At 47.3% G+C, this 18387-nt stretch overlaps 2 protein-coding genes across 14 annotated transcripts in view; one reads left to right on the top strand and one right to left on the bottom strand.

Moving 5' to 3' along the window:
• The window catches only part of KIF9 (kinesin family member 9), a 41021-nt gene extending 35865 nt beyond the window's left edge, over nt 1-5156 (bottom strand). For 8 of the 12 annotated variants that reach the window (XM_033131544.1, XM_033131545.1, XM_033131541.1 and 5 more), the window contains exons 1-2: nt 5026-5152; nt 1654-1747 (exon numbers count right to left, since the gene is read on the bottom strand). In XM_033131544.1, the coding sequence (XP_032987435.1) occupies nt 1654-1747; nt 5026-5123 (192 nt within the window). In that variant the 5' untranslated portion in view covers nt 5124-5152. Of the gene's footprint in view, nt 1-1653; nt 1752-3777; nt 4015-5025 lie in introns of all 12 variants that reach the window. The other 4 variants (XM_033131540.1, XM_033131538.1, XM_033131537.1 and 1 more) reach the window with 4 other exon arrangements.
• A 306-nt stretch (nt 5157-5462) lies between these two features.
• KLHL18 (kelch like family member 18) overlaps nt 5463-18387 on the top strand; it is a 49206-nt gene continuing 36281 nt past the window's right edge. For both annotated transcript variants that reach the window (XM_033131549.1, XM_033131548.1), the window contains exon 1: nt 5463-5627. In XM_033131549.1, coding sequence (XP_032987440.1) covers nt 5499-5627 — 129 coding nt within the window. In that variant the 5' untranslated portion in view covers nt 5463-5498. The remainder of the gene's footprint in view (nt 5628-18387) is intronic.

Here is an 18387-nt window from a genome sequence, read left to right as displayed (position 1 = left end):
AAGTATGGGCTGCTATTCCAGATGATGTCTTTGGGGAGGAGGCCGCTCCTGTCGGGAGGCCGCACGAGCCGTGGTAGACGGATCAGGGAACTGGCGCACTTGCTGGTTTTGGTACATCTCTCCCTAGTTTGCAGGGTGCTGTCTTGGTTCCTCCATCTATGACATGATGTCAAGCACATTTATCATGTTCTTATTAAACCAGCTGCAGATAGCAATTCAGCAAGCACAGGGAGGCCTTGGATTAGGCCAGAGAAACAGTGGGCTTGGTCACAGTGGCTGGGTGACCTCTTTCTCCGGTCACCCCACCTCTATCTCTGGTTGCCCCATTTCTCTCTCCGGTTGTCCCACCTATATCTCTGGTCACCCCATTTCTCTCTCCGGTCACCCCACCTCTATCTCTGGTTGCCCCATCTCTCTCCGGTCATCACATCTCTATCTCTGGTCGCCCCATTTCTCTCTCTGGTCACCCCACCTCTATCTCTGGTCACCCCATCTCTCTCCGGTCATCACATCTCTATCTCTGGTCGCCCCATTTCTCTCTCTGGTCACCCCACCTCTATCTCTGGTCGCCCCATTTCTCTCTCTGGTTGCTGGCAGTGAAGCCTCCCTAAGCACGGTGTACATGGCTATCCTCACACACGCGATGGCCATTGTGAATCGTGATGAAATAAGAGCTTCAGGAAAGGCTCTGGCCTGGTCAGACAGTTACTCACTGGTATTAGAGTAAAGCAAGGGTGCCTACCTACTTGTAATCAGCAGATGTTTAGATGCAAAGATGCCTAAAACAATTTTTAGATTTTTAGATCCCTCCATAGCAAGGTACCATGGCAGCTGCTCGTTTAGGAACTTACTGGGTTAGGTCAATGGTAGAGTCCATTCTTCGCAATGGGGACTTCCGATGTAAAGACTCTCGTTGGAATCGTAGACTGGCTGCCCTTATGCAGGAGCCAAGACACGGCCACACGGAGAAAACCAAGATCGAGGGAGAGGCTTGGTCCATTCACACATTAACTGTTCTATGCTTCTGTGTCCACTGAAACCATGTCCAACAGGGGTACACTTCACAGGGCTGCATGTGAACTTTTTCCTGACTGCTAGAATGTTTGAAGCTTGAGCAGTTTGCCCCTTGAATTCCTCCCTTAAACAATGTCTCAATGCTGCCCAAAGTAGATCCACAAATATTTGCTGAATAACAGCATCTAACACTCTCAAGCTACCCTAAGCCCGTCACAGGCTTCAGAAAGGTTCTCAGGACAGCAGTGAGAACATGGGGATGGATAAATCTTTCCAGTTCTCTTGACAAAGAGTTCCCCTCACTGCTTGGTAAGTTTAACAGTTATCCACTGGAGACATACCCACTGTACCCTCCGGGAGATTATGTAACAGCAGATCTGATCACCGGAAAGTTTTATGAGTATGGACAAATGTCAGTTTTTCTGTGTCACATAACAAGGATAAAGGTAAACTCACTAACCAAAAAGACAATTAAAAATAGGAGTTTTTTCATCAGTGGCATTGTGAGGGTATGGCTTGGTCTTTATGGACTCTAGAGTCCATCTAAACTTTTACCAATTCTGTCTTGGTCCTTTGAGGTTGTTTGGAGGAGGGACAGAGAGAGACCCAGGCAGGTGAAGGCAAACACATTGCACTTACTTTGTTGTCATCTCCGTATCTGATCATTTCATGAGCAAAGTCATCGGTGGGTCTGACACGGACAAACGCATGAACTTTTTTCCTAGTACCCATTCTAGCTAAAAAGAAGAAAATAGCGAAATTTTCAGTAGTCATTATCATCAAATGACAATAGAGGGGAGGCGTCATTCATTAAGAAGATCGGAAACGAGTGATGTGCAGTCCAAAGCTTCCTATCCCACTGGATGCCAGTCTTCTTTTTCACCCCTTAGCATTTCAGTGCTCTACCCGTGGGACACTGCCCAATAAGTATGTGTACTTCCTACTTTACAGGTTGCCTTGCCATTGTCCACCAATGACCCCCTACAGGACCGAAAAACAAAGCAAAGAACGCTCCCTGTAGTGGCCTAATCTTAGATGTAGTTTCTAGACAGGTCCTGTATCCGAGTCCACTAATGCTTTGCCTCATTCATTAGATTTTCCTTGCAAATATTTACTATGAAAGGTCTTAAAGCTAATTCTTTTCTTCATTAATATACCTTACTTCAAGTGCAGCACCTCCATCGATAACTTAGATCAGAAAAAAGATTCGCTGGATATATATTTAATCTAGCCCATAATCAAATATTCTTTCTTCTCTGGCACTCCATTGAGAGCAAAATCACCGGTCATCCCCTACTTCTTCTTCCTCTCCTAAAGCCTAACTATATTCTCTTCATTTTCTTTCTGTATATTTGTATTTCTTCATTTATGTGCAGCAGAGAGGAGTTGAGGCTAAAGAAAACTGCATACTTTTGAAAAAGACAACCAACAAAGGAATTTAATGAATTTATGAAGAGTTAGGGAAACATGAGGCATAGGGAGGGAGCTGGCTCCATTTCATCTTCAAATTAGAAAAAAGCAATATCAACACAGTTATTAAGGATAAATAGCTTGCCTGGGCTATTGCAAAGCACTCTAACAAACTGATATGATGTTTAATGTTGTTAAAAAGCTAATTTTCAAGACCTTTACTGTAAAGAAAAGTAAGGCATAGCAGGGATTTCTTCTTTTTAATGAAGTTAATTATTGCACTTTTTAAAAAAGTACATTACATAAAGAACGTTAACATTTTACATGCATTATCTAAGAGAGGTTCAATGAGTATTACCTGATAAAAATGATTCCATGCTTTTAAAATATTAATGTTCCTCCACGTTTCTAGACACAACTTGATTTCCTCTTACAATTGTATTAACTATCATCAAGTAGCACTGAGTATCTCTAGAGGCAAGATAAACAGTGACAGGGCCTGCCCTTTCCATTTAGTTTCAATGTGGACACTGAACTCTAACCCCAGTTACAAGCCCTTCATATGTCAAATCAAATAAGCAAACATGTTACGTTCATATTTGCCTATTGTAGAGTGTGTGTCCACTTCCTACATTCCTCAAGTCATGATTTCATGGAAGTCTTTTCCACTGTGGGATCATTCAGACCTCCTAATTTTTAGAAAATGAATCTGAAGGGTACTCAGGTGAACAAGGATAATGGCTTGTCCAATTGCAGTCCTGAAATTTTTGTCGGAAAAATTGAGCTCCAAGAACAAAAAGCTACAAATAACTCTACTATGAATCCTAAATTGAGGAAATTGAAAAGAAAATCTCATGTAAAGTTCACTTTGATCTAGACTACTGGGAAGTTGAGAGTGGAGGGAAGTGTGTTCTAACTCAAGGAAACACCCTCATTTTCTAAAGCTCTGGAACCATTCCCTACACACGTCCAAGGGCACGTCCTCCTGCCCAGGATGCCCTCTGAAGGGTACCATGAAGAAGTAGAGCAGCTCTGGGGGCAGGTGCTCTCCCAGCAGCCCCCACTCACTGACAGCACAAGGGCAGCACAGGCCAGCTCCAAGCACCACCCTCCCCTCTGAGACTAGCTCTTCTCTACCCCACAATTTGCCAACATGTACTTGCATGCAGTCATCCTATCTGTGATTCCCAAGCCCTCCCCATGCACACACCCATGGCACCAAGCATGCCAGAAGCCATACCCAACAGAGGCAAACCTTCTCTACTAACTACATCCCCCCCTCCCCTTGAGACTGCTACTCAGCAGCCCCTCAACACCCAGACATTTGGGGACCCCATGCCATCTTGCACTTACTGAAATGCTTGTTACTATTCTTACGTCGCATCATTTGAGTGGGTTTCAGCTCCCGAATTAAATTACAAACTGCTTGGGAGATAGGGCTGTGCCTTTCATCTCTTTTGAGTCCCCACTCAATGTCCAGAGCAGTGCCCAGCACAGAGCAGGTGCTCAAGAAATGGTGGTGGTGGTGATGGTCATGGTTGGAAGTCAGAGGGTGGCTGAATCTCCATGTTGCTCCATCTTCGGGCACTACTGAGAAAGTCCCAAGGGGCATATAATGTCACTCCCCTTCCACACCACCGCCAATACCTGAGTCCACAGCCCTTCTAGAAGGACACTTGGTTTCCAGGCACTACTTGCAGAAAAACATATTCAGTCTCTCACCACGCCCTCCCTTTTAGTAGGATCCTTCTCCCTCAGGACCTTGTGGGGAATGAATGCCCCTCTCTTCCTGGCACTCTCCTTCCATATTTCTGGTGTAAATAAATAAACCTCTGAGTGGTCACCAAGAAACATCCCTGCTGAGAGGATCGCGGTTTGCTCATTTGTTTTAGAGGTGAGAACGAACAGAATTGCCACCAAGCATCTGAAAGCTTGATAAAAGGATAGGGAGCATCTCCTGGGTCGGTAGGCACCAGGAGAGTCCCTATCTTCCAGCGCTTCTGCCCAGATGAGGGGCTCTCATGGGAAACCCTCATAGACATCAGAGCGGCAGAAGCATCTGAACCAAAATGAAACAAACAAAAGAATCGGTCCCAAACGCACCCATTCTTGGGTTAAACAAAAGACTCGGATCCAGGCAGGACTAACTGGCCTTTCTCCGTTTCCTCACCCAACATGCCGGACCCCGAGGTGGAATCTGGGAGGCAGTGGGCCTTGAGACCATTCCTATCCCTCTCTGGAGCGGTTTCCTAACCTGTAACTCGAAGGACTCAGACTGGCGTTCCGGGAGCCCCTCCAGTTCGAAAACCTACAAGTGCAGAAGAACCCAGAAGACCTCTGGCCCCCCGCCTCGCGCCCTCTGAACTATGTAGGACCCTGTGGGGCCAGAGAACGTTAGATCTGAAGAATCTAAGCCTCAGCCAAGCTGCAACGGACCCCGCGACGCCGCGTCCTCATCCGCCCAGGTTTCACTGATCAGCGAGCCAACCCAGTGAACTCCGCGTGGAGCGGTGTTCCGATCCCAGCCGCTGCCCGCCGCCGTGGCATACACCCTCTCTCCAATCTCCCTTCTCCCCACCCCGGCGCATGTCCCCTGCTCACCTCTTAGGAGGCAGCAGCCCTTTCGCAGCGCGACCGCTGCAACTGCCGCGACCGAAAACCGGTATGCTCGGCTGTGGGGCTGTATACACAGCCGCCATGGCAACGGGTTGCTTCCGGAGGTTCCGGAAGTATCGGGGTGGTGGCGGAAATGAAGTCTGAGGTCCTCTGTTGAGATACGAGTAAGGCCAGGGCAGAATCGGTAAGACGGGAGATGGGGCGGATGATTTTAGGAAGACTGCGGCAGCTGCAAACAGGAGACTAGGATCGGGATGGCGAGGGAACGAAGGCTGCACATGAACCAGGAAGCGGGGCAGCAGGACTTCCGGCGCAGAGCTGTCTTTGACTACGGCGGCCGCGCAGGCCCCTCTGATCCCAGCCCGGCGCCCGAGCTGCCGTCGGCGTGCTCCCGCGCCCCGCCCTGTTGAGTTTGGAGCCGGCCGGCCAGGCCTGCGCAGTCGAGGCGGCGGGGGAAGATGGTGGAGGACGGCGCCGAGGAGCTGGAAGACCTGGTGCACTTCTCCGTGTCCGAGTTGCCTAGTCGCGGCTACGGCGTCATGGAGGAGATCCGGCGGCAGGGCAAGCTGTGCGACGTGACGCTCAAGGTACCAAGGGCTGGACGGCGCGGGGCTGAGGGGAAAGGAACCCGGAGCGGAGGAAAGAGGGGCGGGGCCGACAGGGGAAGAGCGGTCTAGCGGGCTGAGGGCTGGGGAAAGGAGGTTGGAGGAGACCGAGTGGAGGAGAGAGGTGCGGCGTGGGAGACGGACAGGCACAGCCGCTCAGCCCTTACAAGGAAAGGCTGAGAGGGGCGCCGCTGAGGCCCTCGGAGTGGGAGACGCTGGAGTCCCCGCCTCCCCTTTCTGTCACACCGACAAGAGAAAATGCACTTGCAGCCCTTCCACCGAGGAAGGGGCGGTGGCTGTCTCCACATTCTGATGGGCACTGAAGCACCTTCTCTTGTCACCATAGACATGTCTTTGTGCCCTTCGAAGTTAGCTGTGTTGTAGGCTTTTCCTTAGGAGTCACTGCTTGCTCTTGATTATTAGATTACTACCTGGTCTCTTAAGAGCTTTCAAAATCGGATCTGGAAATCCTTTGAAGTGGGCAGCTGCTCGACCCCACACTGGGAGGCACACCACTGCCACCACCACAAAGGTCGGCAAACGGACTGCTGGGCTGCGTGGGGAGCGGGGTCTCTTAACCACCTGTTCCCTACTGGCATTCTGGGCGCAGGGGCCATCCTTCCGCCTGTGTTTTGCATCCATCTGCTGGAGAGCATGCTGGGCTGCTCCTTGGCCCGGCTGCTGAGCCATGTGGAGCCCTCCAGGCGGGGAGATGCTGCTGCTGCAAGCCGTGTTCCCTGTTGTGCTTTGGCTGGAAGGCTGTCAGCATCTGCGGAGGACCTCGTTTCAAACCAAAACAATACTCCGACGGAGCTCTTTTTGCTTTTATTTTCTGCAGGATTAAGGAAGCTTTTTTTCTTCCACATATTGGAGTCAGACCTCTGCAGGCCGTAGAATAGAATGACTAAGGGTGTGGCTTTAGAGATTGAAGGGTTTGGATTAAAATTGGGCAGGTTACTTAATTTCTTTCTCTAAGCATCAGTTTTCCAAATGTGAAAATAGGGATGATTCCTAATTCTCAGTGTTAGTGTGAGGATGAAACGAGAACATTAGTGGTATTCTGTGCATAATGCCTGGCATAAGTTTTCATCACTCTAAACCCCTCCTGAAGTTTTCCAGGAGAGGAGTGGAGTGGCCTGAGAGGGGGAAGGATCTTTAGCAGAGAACCAAGGGATTTGAGAAAATGAGCTGGACTAAAGGAGGCAGAGGAACTAGATGTAAATGAGAGATTTTTGTCCACCGTGATTATGTGGTACAAGATGTAGAGGCTAGTAGAGATTTGTAAGCAGCAGAATGATCACTGGCGTGAGTAGAGACTGGTGAAAAACAGTAATAGGGGAGAATTTTTGGATTAAGATTTAGCCTGTGCTAACCATTGTCACCTCAATAAATTTAATAATAATGAAAAAAAAGGATTTAGCCTGAAAGGGTGAGCCAAGGAAAGCTTGTAAGATACAGAGAAGCAAAGAAAGGCGTGATAGAGGGGGATGGCCACAGATACCTCTACATAAATTAAAGCAATGAATTTTGCCTCTGCATTTAATGCAAATACAGAATATAGCCAACCTTTAGCATAAAAATGCTTGTATGATTTTTCCATTGAAATGCTTTTTGTTCATACAAGGGGACAAGTAAATTATTCGATTTCCAACCGAGTGTCATTCTAAGTTGCTGTAATAGTTTCAAGGATCTGGGACATAAAGACCAGTATAAAGGCACAGGCTAGCTGCACAGGACCGTAGAGAGTATCTGCTTCATTGGTTCTCTAACTATTATGTAGCACCTGAGACCGAGCTTAGTGGCAGTATGATGGTGGGGGCCAGGGAAAGACCAAGCCAACCAGGCTCTCCCACATTTCCCTCCCATTCTCTAGTGCTGCTCTGTGAAATCTGTTTCGGTCTCTCTTTCAGGATAGCGTCTTTCCTGAAACTTCTGGTGATTCCAGACTGTCTTCCAAATAAAGAGGCATTGAAAAGTTGGAAGCTTTTTGGTGTGGGATGGGTTTATTGACTAGTGGGCCTCCCTGTAGGCCAGTGGCTCTCAAACTTCAGGGGCATTAGAATCACCTGGCAGCCTTATTCACCGGTTTTTGGGCCTCACCCCAGAATTTTTTATTCAGTACATCTGGCATGGGCTTGAGAATTTGTGTTTCCAAGTTCTTTGGTGACGCTACTCCTGGTCTGCCTAGATGGAATAAGCCTTGCTGTTATTTTAGGAGCCTTATGGTGGGAGGAGACCCGGGCCTCTGGCTTCTGTGTGCAAACATTCACTTAAGCCTCCTGAATGGGGCCGCTCCCTGCCTTCAGTGGTGCCCTGGTTACCCAAGTGTGGAGTCTCTAGTTTATCCTGTCCAGAGAATAAACCTCTGGTCCTCTGCAGTTGCTTGGCTGGTGAGGGGACGCCTCCCGCCTGTTTTCAGCCTTTCTTATGCTCACACCATAAGAGGAAACGTGTGTGTCTCCAACAGTTGAATTTTGGAGGGGGTTCTGCAGTGGTTTGCCATCTGCAGCAGTCAGTATTCTCCACCTAAGTCAGTGACTACACGTTTGTCTGCTTTTCATAACATTTCTAATCTCTTTCAGCTTCTTTTTCCTTGGGGGCTTTGCTATTTCTTGATTGTCAGTATGAGAGGTAATACGCATAAAACAGACTCGAGCCTGAGTTTGAATCCTGGCTCTGCCGCTTATTAGCTGTGAAAACCTGGGCAAGTTCCTTAAACACTGGTGATTCAGTTCCTTCATCTGTAAAATGGGGATCATCACCTGCCTAACAAGAGTGTTAAGGATTCCATTAGTTAATACACTTAAAAGAATCATGTGGTAAATGCTCAGGAAGTAGAAGATACTTACGAATCATAACTTAATGGGGTTTCTAGATGGAGTGGAGATAAATGCGGATATTCAACCTGCCATTTTGAATTTGTTTTAGATTCTGATGAATTCTAGATGATTTTAAGTAACCATAAAGTTCATTGCCTTAAAAGAGTTTGCAAACCAGTGCTCTACTTCAGTAGTCTGCATTTTGCAGAGAAGGACCCAAGCACAGAAGAAGGGACTTGTCCAAGGTCACAGGTTAAATTCGGCAGAGCTAGGACTAGAGAATAGAGACTAGTCTGTATTCCGGGTCAAGTATTCTTTCAGGCTCTGCCATTGCCTCTTCTGTTCCTGACAGTGACTGGGCTGATTTTAGCTGCTACCATGTGAATTAATCTACGTCAGATCAGTCGTGTTCCTCCTTACGGACATGTCATTGTTTCTGTCTTCTCGAGTTTTAGGGAGTATGAAACTCTGCACTAGCAGGCATGCCACATTCTCAAACCTGACGGCCAACTCTTGAACTTCGCTTCATTTTCTTTTCTGGAAATACTTGAATTTAAATTCCTTGGGTACCTGTTGGCTAATTAAGTAGAGGTATAACAGAAAAGGTAATATATTGGATTGAAGAAAAAAAATCACATTCTGTATCTATGGTGATTTGAAACTCTTTGAAAAGTGAAAGTGATGAACCCTCTCCCCAGCAAAATGCACATACTTCCATATGTATGCGTAAAATTTTGCATTCAGTCTGAAGAGCATTTCTCCTGAAGCCCATCTTTGGATCTTGGGTTATGAATCCAACTGAGTAGTTTTCTATGAGAAAAAGCTCATCGTCCTTCTTCTTGGCAAATCATTTTATCTTAAAGGTTGGGAGGATAGTAGCACAAGGCTTCTGGGCAACCTACAGCATGAGGCTTGGTCTGGGTGGAGAGGTTTGCGTCCATCGAGGCTCTTGTCCCCTGCCAGCAGTCGGGTTCATCTTCTTCCCTCTGGGCTTCCAGGAGCCCAGTGCCCAGGCCACATCTGTGAGGTTCATGTGGGTCCAGCAAGTTGGGCAGACTGCCCAGATCCAGTGAGTGTTCACAACTGATTCATGAGGTCTAGACTAACCAATCCATATATTCTCCCCTCCCCTCACCCACGCCTTCCTTTTTATTAGTGAGAAGAGAATGGGGTCACCAAACCTGCATAGTATTTGCTGACCCACAAGCTTAGGAGAAAGGAGCTTCTCTCTCTCTCTCTCTCTCTCTCTCTCTCTCTCTCTCTCTCTCTCTGGTGTGCAACCACTAATAAATGGCTCCTCAAGAGCTGGTGGCATCAGCCTTCCCAGCATTTTCCCAAGGCCCCTGCTTTTGAACCCAGATCTGAGAATTTAGCTTCCCGAAGGAATGTCTTTTTCACGAGCGAAAGGCACAGTATTTGAATATTTCCGTTTGGCCCACTAAATCCAGGTGCTGAAACTGGCTTCAAGAGCCACACGTTTGGGTTTGGAATCTTGCCTTATTTGTCACACTTGATTTTGTGTTGAAAGAGTAGGTGGAGAGGGATATCAGGAAGTGAAGTAAGGACTTGTTGATGCTTGCCATTTTTATGTTATGTGTAATGCAGTGAGCTCCACAGGTGTAATTATAGAGCCAGAATAATCATCTTAGATGGAGCCATAGAAGTCCTGTAGCAAAGCCATTCATTTTACACGTGAAAAAACCCTGAGGCTTAGAGATATTAAGAGATTGCATGAGGCACAGCACTATATTATCTGAGCCCCAACACAGCTGCTTGGTTGTGGAAGCCATGCTTTCACATCCTCTGTCGGATTACTCACCTGCCCTGCGATGGTGTGAAACAGAGCAGGGGACAAACACCAACTGCAGTGTCATCTTTGAGAGCGGAGGGCAGCAACGTATGTGTTCAGATGCAAGCCCACTCTCCTGTCTCAGTACAGAAGAAAGACGGAGGCTTTTTCTGCTAGTCTTCTGGACATGGGAATTCTTGACTCTTGATTCTGACATGGAAAATTTGTGCTTCTGAATATTGTTCATTCCCAGGGTTTTCTCCTGACCTTTTTCAGGTAGCAGTGTTCATTTTCAGCCTTGCCCCTTCTTAATGAGCAGTTAGAACTAAGAGAAAGAATGGGCTCCTTGAGAGCACATGTGCACTTGTGATATGAATTCATAGTCATCAAAAAGTCAGTTTTGCTCTCTTCCTTCTTCAGGTTATATTGTGGGTAATGTTAAATTTGAACATCAGTTAGATGAATGAGAGAACTTGATGCTGCCTGGCATGTAGGTGGGCCGAGAGAGTTGGAGGTACCTTGGAAAATCAGTTACCAACCAAGCAGCATTCAGGGGGTTCACCCAAGACTTCTGGACCTTGGCTGTCCAGCTGGGTAATTTCAGAAGCCTGTGTCTGAAGATGCTTCTTACTGCAGGTGGTTCCTTTATTATTTTGTGCGAGACTCCATTGTTTGCCCCTTGGCCACTCCTGGTTCATTTTGTGGGCTGATTGATGGAAAATGAGACCACATTGTTTTTCTAAAGGTGTGTTCCAAGCCCCTCCTAAATTACAAGCATGGCGTCTCCTTTCCTACTTTTGATTTGTTGAGTGTTGCCACTCCCATTGCCTCTTTGGTATGAAACCAGCCTTCTTCCCCACAGTTAGTTTAGTAAGGCCTTTTCACGTCACCACTTGTTTCCAGTTGAGGAGAATGAACCAAGCTGTGTGAACCAGGAGTTGGCAAGCATTTTCTGTAAAGAGCCAGATAGTAAATATTTTAGGATTTGTGAGTCGTACAGTTTCAGTTGCAACTACTCAAGTCTGTTGTGGTAGCACCAAAGCAGCTGTACACAGTACATAAACGAATGGGTTCCAGTAAAACGAATGGGTTCCGTGTTGCAGTAAAACTTTATTTACAAAAACAGGCATGGGCCAAACCCCCTGACTGTGGCTGGCTGACCCCTGTGGTATACTGATGCGGCCTTTGTCAAGTTTAAGACTTTTGGAGTAAGTTTCTTTTGCTTTACTGTCCCAATGTGACTTCTGTAGTTTCAGTATAGTATCTAGAAATTGGAGGCATCTCTTGTTAAAGAGTACAGATGAACCAGAAGTGAAGAACTTTTTTTTTTCCAGGTCACTGCAGGTGCTCATGGGACTATCCTGGTTGGTGACTGAATGACTGACATAAGAGAAGTCACTGTTAAATTTTGCATCTCATCTTTGAAGTCTTATAGCTCTGCTGGAGCTTAAAGCAGACTCTTTCCAAAGCATTAACTAGACACTTTGCTCCCTTTCTCAGCTGAAGCTGAAGATGCTTAGCTGCTTACAGGATGGCAGGCCAGAGGGCACTGGGATGGCTGCTGTGTCCCGGTGGCCTGACCAGCTGTGTTCAGGGCCATGAAGGTAAGGGCAAGAATTTGGGCCTTTGGCAGGCAAAGTAGCTCAGTAATTCACATACGGCCCAGTATGTCTGGAAGGAGTGTGCTGCATATCTGATCAGAACACAAAAATGCTTTCAAAAAATAAGCTCAAAGACAGGTATCTAAACACCCGTGTTCATAGCAGCGTTTTTCACAGTAGCCAAAAGATGGAAGCAACTCAACGGTGCATTGACAGTTGAATGGATGAACAAAAGGTGGTACATTTTTTCCACATATACAATGAAATATTATTCAGCCTTAAAAAGGAAGGAAATTCTGATACATGCTACAACATGGATGAATCTTAAAGACGTTATGCCAAATGAAATAAGCCAGTCACAAAAGGACAAATAGTGTATGATTCCACTTCAGTGAGGTAACTAGAGTTGTCCAGTCCGTACACACAGAAAGTAGAATGGTGATTGCTCGGGCTGGGGGGAGGGGAACGGGGAGTTACTGTTTCATGGGGACAGATTTCCGCTTGCGAAGGTGAAAAGGTTCTGGAGATGGATGGTGGTGATAGTTGCACAACAATGTGAATCTACTTAGTATTGCTGAACTGTACACTTAAAAATGGTTGAAATGGTCAATTTTACGTGATGTATATTTTACCACATTAAAAAAACAACAACGGAGGGATAATAAGCTCAAGAAGACTTGTAACCAGGTGGGCAAGTGAGATTGCTTATAGTGCTGATTGTGGAGACACTAAAATCAGGATTTGTGTCTGAATCCAAACTCCTCGATCAGAGACATTTGATGCTAAGGAGTAACCTTTCTTGTTCCTGAGCTTTTGTAGTATGCCGCCTCCTCCGCTCTTAAGAGCCAACTATTATTAGCACAGTCCTGTAGCTGCACTTCAGATGGTTACATAAAAGGAGTAGACTTCTAAGGGATACATATTTAAGTGACGCACAGGTCGTAAGCTTATTTTTCCTGTGCTGATTTGTAAAATTGAAATGTCACGTAACCTTGACAGAGCTATCCTGAGAACCAGCAAATCTCACTGTGCTGGCATGTCTTCCAGGTAAGCACTTGTTGGCATAGTCTACAAATTACAAATGGCTTTCAAATCTGTGTTTCTACCACTTATTTTGCTCCTAAATACTAGACCTGTATTTCAGTTTGTCCTGTTGATCCCTTACTCGTTATGTCTAAAATGAAGCCTGTTTCCCTTCTAAACCATCTCTTTTCTCTGTGTCAGGGTGGCATGGCACCCATGTAGTCATGTCAGATTGAAACTCTGGACTTGGCTTTGGCTCATCCTCTCTTTTATATGTATTTTGTGGCGATCGCAATAACAATTACATAATTATAGTATTAGAACTCCATGAGAGCAGTGGCTGTGACTGAATTATTTACTGAAGTGTTTACGTAAGAGGTGCTCAGTAAACCACCGTTCAGACCCTCTTTACCTTTGACCTAAGCCAGGATTTCTTTAGTAGCATGCGGAGAGAATTCTCGCCCTTTAGGGAATGATCCTGTGCAGCTAACATTATTTTTCCTCATACTCAGCTTTGATCATGTCATTCAGCTCTGAGTGGCTTCCCATTTCATTCTCATTCAACAGTGTATTCAGCAGATATGCCAGTGCCGTGCGTGTGCCAAACACGGTTCTAAGCGCTGGCTGGGGACACAGCAGCGAGCACAGTAGGCAGATGCCTCTGTGAGTGTGAGCTTATATTCCAATAAAAAAATAAATGGATGGGAAATGTCCAGCTGATAAGTGCTATGAAGAAAAGTGAAACAGGACGAGGGGACGGAGCGTGCTATTTTTGTTAGAGGGACCAGAGCCAGCCTCTCTGAGTAGATCTGAATGAAGTGAGGGAGTGGTCCCTGAGCATATCTGAGGGAAGAGTATCCTAGCGCCCTGAGGCAGGAGCATGCTGAGTATTTTGGGGCAGCAGCAAGCAGCTGGTGTGATAAGAATAGAGGGACCTGGGAGAAAAGTGGAAGGAGCTGAGGCGAAGAGGTAGCGCCCCACGCCCAACATAGTTCCTTGCATGGTACAGTATGACTCAGGAAATCCTTGAAAGAGTGAGTGAGTGAATGAATGAATGAGGCTAGGGAATAATTATTCACTTACTTATTTATAAATGACACTCAGGGCAGGGGATTAGGGGTGTGCCTAAGAAAACTAGGATGCATTTTCCATAGTTCATCCAGAGAGCACAGGATTGCACCTGCACTAATGGCAGAGCGGGAAAGACCAGTTCTGGCTTGTTCTTGAAGGAACTTCTGTTCTTCCGCACCACAGGGAGAATGGGGTAGACACTTGTCAGGGAGCAGGAAGTAGAGCAGAGCCGCACATCTCCTGGTGGTTTTAAAGGCACTCTTATCCCTGTTGGGTAAAGCTTGTCTTTTTCCCGCCATGTGCATAGGCTGTCACTTTAAGTCAGCCAGACATGTAGGGAGAGCCCTGGCGTAGTGGGGGTGCAGGAGCGGCAGGTGGTGGCTGCTTTTCAGTAGGATTAGGGGAGGACTGCTGATTTACCTGAATCTCCGATTATTCTAAGCTGCCCACACAATCCCGTCTCTGCCATCTGTGGACGTGAGCTTATGGACGTCCTGTTGGCGCTGACCCCCACTCCCGGGCGACTTTTCTAGGACTGCCAGCTGTGTTCTTGAGAGTCCAGGTCCTCCACGGTTGGCCCCTTCTGTGCCTTACTGCCCTGGTTGTCCACAGTCTCCTCCTGCTGGTTGTCTCTTCATGATCTATGTTCTCCAACTCCTGGGCCTTTCTTTGCTCTAGTCTTCCTTTGGCTCGGAGTACCGCTCACATCTGCCAGCAGAATCCTACCGTTGCTTCAAGGCTCATTTCGTACATCGTTGTTTTTCTCAAAGGGAGAGAAATGGCCAAACATTCCTTCCTTTGTTCTAAGGCACTTTGCTTTGGTGTCTGTGCAGCTCTGTCCTGTGGTCACGAGTTTGCACGCCCGTCTCCCTGCCAACCTGTATGTTTCTGTTAGGCAGAGACCCATGCCATCTTCTTCTGCCCTGGCCTGTCGCAGCGGGGGTTGCTGTGTGAAATCCCATGTCTCTGAAGACCGTCTTCTCAAATCCCTCCCTGTACAGTTAATCTCCCCGCTTCTGTTGTACCTTCACCCCTCATTATTTATTGTCAGTGTACCAACAGCATCAGCATAGCCTGAGAGCCTGTTAGAAATGCAGAACTCAGGTCCCACCTCAGACCTGCTGAACTAGAATCTGGTGACTCCTCCAGCCTGTGCACGGGAAGGTTTGGAAGCACTGCCTCCTCGAACACATGCCACTTCCTCCCCGCAGCGCGCTGCAGAGTGTGGAAGTGCTTGGGTATTTTCCTCGCCGTCTAGGTGTCGAGCTCCTGAAGCCTGTGAGGCACCTGTTACCCAGCACAGTTCTTGGCATGGCAGGTGCTCAGAAGTGCTTGCTGAATTACCCGAAAGGGCCCCCGCGTTGAGCCTGCAAGGCTCTTCAGTCACGTGTTACTGAAGCGCATTTAACTGCCTGGGGCACCTGGGATGTGTGGGAATCGGCCCCTGTCTGTGACATGCAAAGATTGGTGGGAGAGATAAATACCCGTCAGTTAATTGAGACACGGCAGAATGTGATAAGTTCTGTGACTGCACAGGTATCACCAGAGGCCTAAGGGAACAGCAAAGGAATGGCAGTTATTTCCGTTCGGAGGGTTGGTGGTGGTTTCGTGGAGAGGGTGCTATCTGATGGGTGCCTGCAGGGTGAATAGGACTCTGACAGACAGACAGACACTGTGGGATGAGGCATGGCTGGGGAGAGCCTGTGCGAGGGCCCAGGCAAGAAGGTGCACGCACAGGACGTTTCTTGAGCAAGGAAGACACGGGGGAACAAGGTGGGGGGTGCCACCAGGGAGGTGAGTTGGATGCAGCCTGAACTCCTTCGGTTCTCATAGTGAGGAGTCAGAACGGTAAGAAACGCCTGCAAAGCACACACTGTTGGTGCAGTTAGACGTTCAGCGGTTTCTGTGGGCTCTGCCCTCCTGTCGCCTTCTCCGCTCCCATCTGCCTCACTGGACATGAGTGGGAGGCTGGGGTCGCTTTGGAAGAAGAGGGAGGCCTGAATGTTTTAGCCTGCGCTTTATTTGGGACCATAGCCCCAAGTCTTGTTTTAGTGCTAGATGGCCAGCCACTTCCTCTTTCACCCCCTTCCGGAGTCACGTACCCAGTGGGGCCCCCTAAGCAGAAAGACCCAAGCTCCATCAGTAGTTTCAGACAGTGTGCTCTAAAATGCCACCAAAACCCAACTGAGCCCAGTAGGTTTTATACGTGCTGTCTGTTTCCCAAGCCCGTGGGTTTGTGAGGACTAATCATTTCTGCTTCTGATGGGATGGATGAGTGTCCCTCTGCCCGCGTTCTGGACGGAGGACAGGCCATCCAGCACTCAAGGTAAAAGGACACACCCCTCCGCCCTGTCCCTACGTGCCGCCTCGTTAGAAACACACCTGAACGAGGCAGCTGTGGTGACAGTCCTTGTAGGATTGGGAACGCCCCGCAAACCTGGAAGTCAGGCCCTCACTCACTGGCCCTAAGCCTTCCCATCTTTTCCTTGAGCCTTTTGCTTCCGCTGACAGCACTTTCAGATAAGGGTGGAGAGTAAAACTCCTTATACTTTAGTCAAGAGCCAGTGCCTTCCTCCTCCCAGCTCCACCAGTCCTGAGCCAGAAGATCAAGGTTAAAACAAAGAGGTGAAACTCACCAGAAGTTTTGTCGTTTGTGTCTTAGATGAAGGACCTTTTAGATGAAGTAGGCTTTGATTCACTAGGTGCACTTGAGAATGAGGCACTGTGTTAAGTGCTAGGTCACAGCCTTTCCTTTCTGTGGGGAGAACAGTCAGTCTGTGTGGGGAGACATCCCCTAGGGACAGTGTAATGCGCGCTGTAACATGTTCTGGAGGCTGTACCAGGTGCTACAGGAGGGGAGTGCTGGCTTCTGGAAGTCAGGGAAGCCCCTCAGAGGAGGACACATTTGAGCTGGATCTTCAAGGATGAGGAGTAATTCACCAGGCAGAAAAATAAGGGCTAACGATCCAAGCAGAGAGAATAGGATCAGTTAGGGGACTTGCCAGCAGCTTAGAAGAGAGACATGGTGGGAAGAAAGTTGGTTGGGGTGGAAAAGGGCCAGTTTAGGATTTGGATCTGACTTGTAAGCAGTAGGAAGCCCAACAGTATGACAACTGACATGACAGACTCAATGACATATTGAGTTGATTGATTCAGCAACTTCATTTATTCAACAAATACTGAGCTTTAATTACGGGACTGTTCCAGGAGACATACAAAGATTGCTCTCTTGTGGAACTCGTGTTTTAGTAAAATAGGTAAGTTAGTTGTCAGGCCAAATCATTTGCTCTTGGCAAGTCACCTGTGACCTCCACGATGCAGGACTTGTCCATGACCAGAAGGGTCCCCGTTGTGCTCCCCCTTTATAGTTGTGCCCGTGCCCCTCCCACCCGCCATCCCTAATCTCTGGCAACCACTAATTTGTTCTCCACCTCTCATTTCAAGAATGTTATAGAAGTGGAATCATAGAGTATGTGACCTTTTGAGACTGGCTTTTTTCACTCAGCATAATGCCTTGAGGGCCATCCAAGTCGTTTTGTGTATCGATGGTTTTCTCTTTACATTTCTGAGTAGTTTTCCATGGTGTGGATGCACCGCATTTTTTTTAACCCGTCACCCATCGAAAGACATTTAGGTTCTTACAGTGTGGGGCTATTACGAATAAAGTTGCTGTGAACATTCATTTACAGGATTTTGCATGAATGTAGGTTTTCATTTCCCTGGGATAAATGCCCAAGAGTTCAATTGCTATGTCATATGGCAAATTTGTTTTTAGTTTTAGAGGAAATTGCCAAATGACTTTACAGAGTGGCTGTCATTTTAGATTCCTACAGGCATGTGTGAGGGCAGCGGTTAATTTTATGTGTCAGCTCGACTAGGCTGTGGTGCCCAGGTATTAGGTCACACACCAGTCATGAGGTTGTTGTGAAGGTATATTTTAGGTGTGATTCAACATTCTGTGTGTGTGTGTGTGTGTATATGTGAGCTGTCCACCATTTATTCTCTAGTAAGACGTGGCCTATCCAAAAGGTATGATGTGGTTGTGTTCAAACCAGGTTGCTTCTCCTTCCCCATTGTAATTAATTAATCTTTCCATCATCCTCTTATTCTTCTTAACACATTCAGGGAGTAACATACTATCTTCTGGGTTTGGGTACGGGAAGTGCAGGCCAGTAACAGGAAGAGAGGTGATCTTCTTAGGAGCGTCAGGTACCCAGGCCTGACCTGCATAGAACTGCAGGCTAACCCAACCCTGTGTGTCTGCCGTGGACCACACTAGATGTGACTCAACATTTCAACCAGTGGACTTTGAGTAAAGCAGATTCCCTTTCGTAATGTGGGCGGGCCTCGTCCAATCAGTTGAAGACCTTAACAGCAAAAACTGAGATTTCCTGAAGAAGAACCAATTCGTCAAGATTGCAACATAGAAACCCTACCTG

Source organism: Rhinolophus ferrumequinum, chromosome 17 (assembly GCF_004115265.2).
Source record: "Rhinolophus ferrumequinum isolate MPI-CBG mRhiFer1 chromosome 17, mRhiFer1_v1.p, whole genome shotgun sequence".
NCBI classification, from domain to species: domain Eukaryota; kingdom Metazoa; phylum Chordata; class Mammalia; order Chiroptera; family Rhinolophidae; genus Rhinolophus; species Rhinolophus ferrumequinum.
The sequence above is the reverse complement of the archived record's forward strand: the minus strand, read 5'-3'. Positions and strand labels throughout refer to the sequence as shown.